This window comes from Sitophilus oryzae, unplaced genomic scaffold (genome assembly GCF_002938485.1).
Source record: "Sitophilus oryzae breed Bouriz unplaced genomic scaffold, Soryzae_2.0 scaffold_1081_pilon_pilon, whole genome shotgun sequence".
Lineage (NCBI taxonomy): Eukaryota > Metazoa > Arthropoda > Insecta > Coleoptera > Curculionidae > Sitophilus > Sitophilus oryzae.
This window is the reverse complement of record NW_022145706.1, coordinates 1,291,217-1,293,453: the sequence shown is the minus strand read 5'-3', so window position 1 is coordinate 1,293,453 and position 2,237 is coordinate 1,291,217. Positions and strand designations below refer to the sequence as shown.

General features: G+C 33.1%; 1 protein-coding gene across 1 annotated transcript; it reads right to left on the bottom strand.

Annotated features, from left to right (window-relative positions):
• Positions 1-1,191: 1,191 nt before the first annotated feature.
• Positions 1,192-1,724, bottom strand: LOC115880307. Its single transcript, XM_030897495.1, has 2 exons — positions 1,553-1,724; positions 1,192-1,496 (listed from the first exon to the last, which is right to left on the bottom strand). The coding sequence occupies exons 1-2, from the start codon at positions 1,722-1,724 to the stop codon at positions 1,192-1,194; spliced, it is 477 nt and encodes a 158-aa protein (XP_030753355.1).
• Between the last annotated feature and the right edge of the window lie 513 nt (positions 1,725-2,237).

Genomic DNA, 2,237 nt, shown 5'->3' with positions numbered 1-2,237 from the left:
CGGCCCCGTTTGGAAAACGAAATTAACCGAAAGCCCGAGCGCATTTTTCGACAAATTCCGTTAAACCTGCAACGAATTTAATTCTTCAAAGGGCGCCACGTTTAATTTTTATTATTTCCCAAACGAGGTTAGCGCGTCATATGTTTAATCGCAGCGCGCCTATGCAGAGATGGGCAGAATTTATGCAAATAAATTTGGGACGAAAGTTACCGCGTTGGCGTGTCAAAGAATTAAAAACTGAGAGGAAAAATTAGGTATTTTTTGCCGTGTGTCTGTCAAAAAAAGTTCGTGAACAGACCTGACGAACGAATGGTAAATTCGTTTGCATTCCTTCGCAATCGCGGGTGTGGACGTGCATTCGCAGCGAATGTATCTCTTTAGGGTTATTCTATTTATTGTTCTTGGTTGCTCATTAATTTTTTTGCTAAAATATTCGCCCAGTCACGTAGAAAAATATTGGTATACTGAACAAGGCCCTTATTTTCACACTGAACCAAAACCATCATCGGTACGAATGAACAGTAAACAGTTGTATTACTTTTAAACTGAAATCATTTACAGCATTATTATAATTGTCAGATGAAATAAATAAAGAAAATACAGGGTGTCCCAGAAATAAGTGCAAGTATTATAACTGGTAGTAGTTCAACCCTAGAAAAAAACGCCTATGAGGTTTTTTTCGCGAAAAAAAATTGGATATTCGAAATTTTTCGAAACATTTTTTGAAATTTTTTTAGTTTTTAGTTAAAAAACATAATTTCTTGATAATTTGGCAACATAGGTATTAGATTAAATTTACAAGAACGAAAATCCAGAAAAGTTCCAGTGGTTCTCAAAATATTAGCAAAAAATATATTTTTTTTAATTTTTAAAGTAAAATAACCCCGTTATTTTGGACTTATTTGAAAAACAATAAAGAAAAAATATGTTTCTTTTATCGATATCTACACCCCTTAAAATATATATATATATATATATATATATATATATATATATATATATATATATATATATATATATATATATATATATATATATATATATATATATATATATATATATATATATATATATACAAATTAGTTTATAACGTTCTTCGCCGTTTTCTGATTTCCAGTCTCCATTGGTCTCTGTCTGTCCAGAGGTTTTCGTCTATTCCTCTTGTTCTGATGTCCTCGTCTATTCCTTCTCTCAAACTCCGTCTAGATCTCCCTCTCTTTCGTTTGCCTTGTGGTGTCCAATTGAGTATTTTTTCAGGATTCTGCTCTCTTCCATTCTTTGTACGTGCCCGTACCACATGAGTTGGTTAATTTTGATGTCTTCTGATATTCTGTGTTTAACGCCCATGATGTTCTGAATTCTTTCATTTCTAACTCTATCCAGTTTCGATTTTCCGGCCGTACACCTCCAAAAGTCCATTTCTGTAGCTTCGAGTAACTTAAGGTTTCTTTCTTTCAAAAGCCATACTTCACTACCATAACTAATGATACTTTTAACTATGTTGTTATAAATTTTATGTTTTTTTTTTATACGGCCTTATCCCTTAAATTACTGTTGAGTTGTCTAATCGCTTGTCTTCGCTGGTTGTTTCTGCACTTAATTTCTTCATCAAGGCTACCATCGTTGGTAATGTGCATGCCAAGATATTTATATTTTTGGCAGTGTTTTATCTCTTGCTGTTGCTGTTCTAGGATTATGTTCTGTTGTTCGCCGCCGATACACATATATTCCGTCTTCTTAAGTTTACCTCCAGCCCCCACTTGTTATACTCTTCAATTAGTTTGTGGGTCATATATTCCAGGTCCTCGTAGTCTTGAGCCATTATTGTTTGTTTCGCTGATGATCAAATAATACCCCTTACAATACTTGCACTTATTTCTGGGACACCCTGTATTTAGCCCACAGAATATTACAACAGAAAAATAAAATATCGGGTGCGTCTCAACAGTGGCTCACCCCTATTACATTTTTAATTTTTCAGTTAAAAAAATAAGACTTAGTATGTTAGTAGGTATATGACAAAAATTAGGATTGATTGACGTATTCAATTGTATTCGGTCACTTCCTGTTTCACCGGAAATAACTACAACTTTTGATTTTTAAATGGCACTCTTGGTATATTTCTACTTTATTCGATAGAGCATGACTCCCTGAATAGAATGACATAGCATATATCAACTTTTGACATTCTTGTGAAAAAATATATATTATCGTATTTTAAATTTCAATCTAGAGTG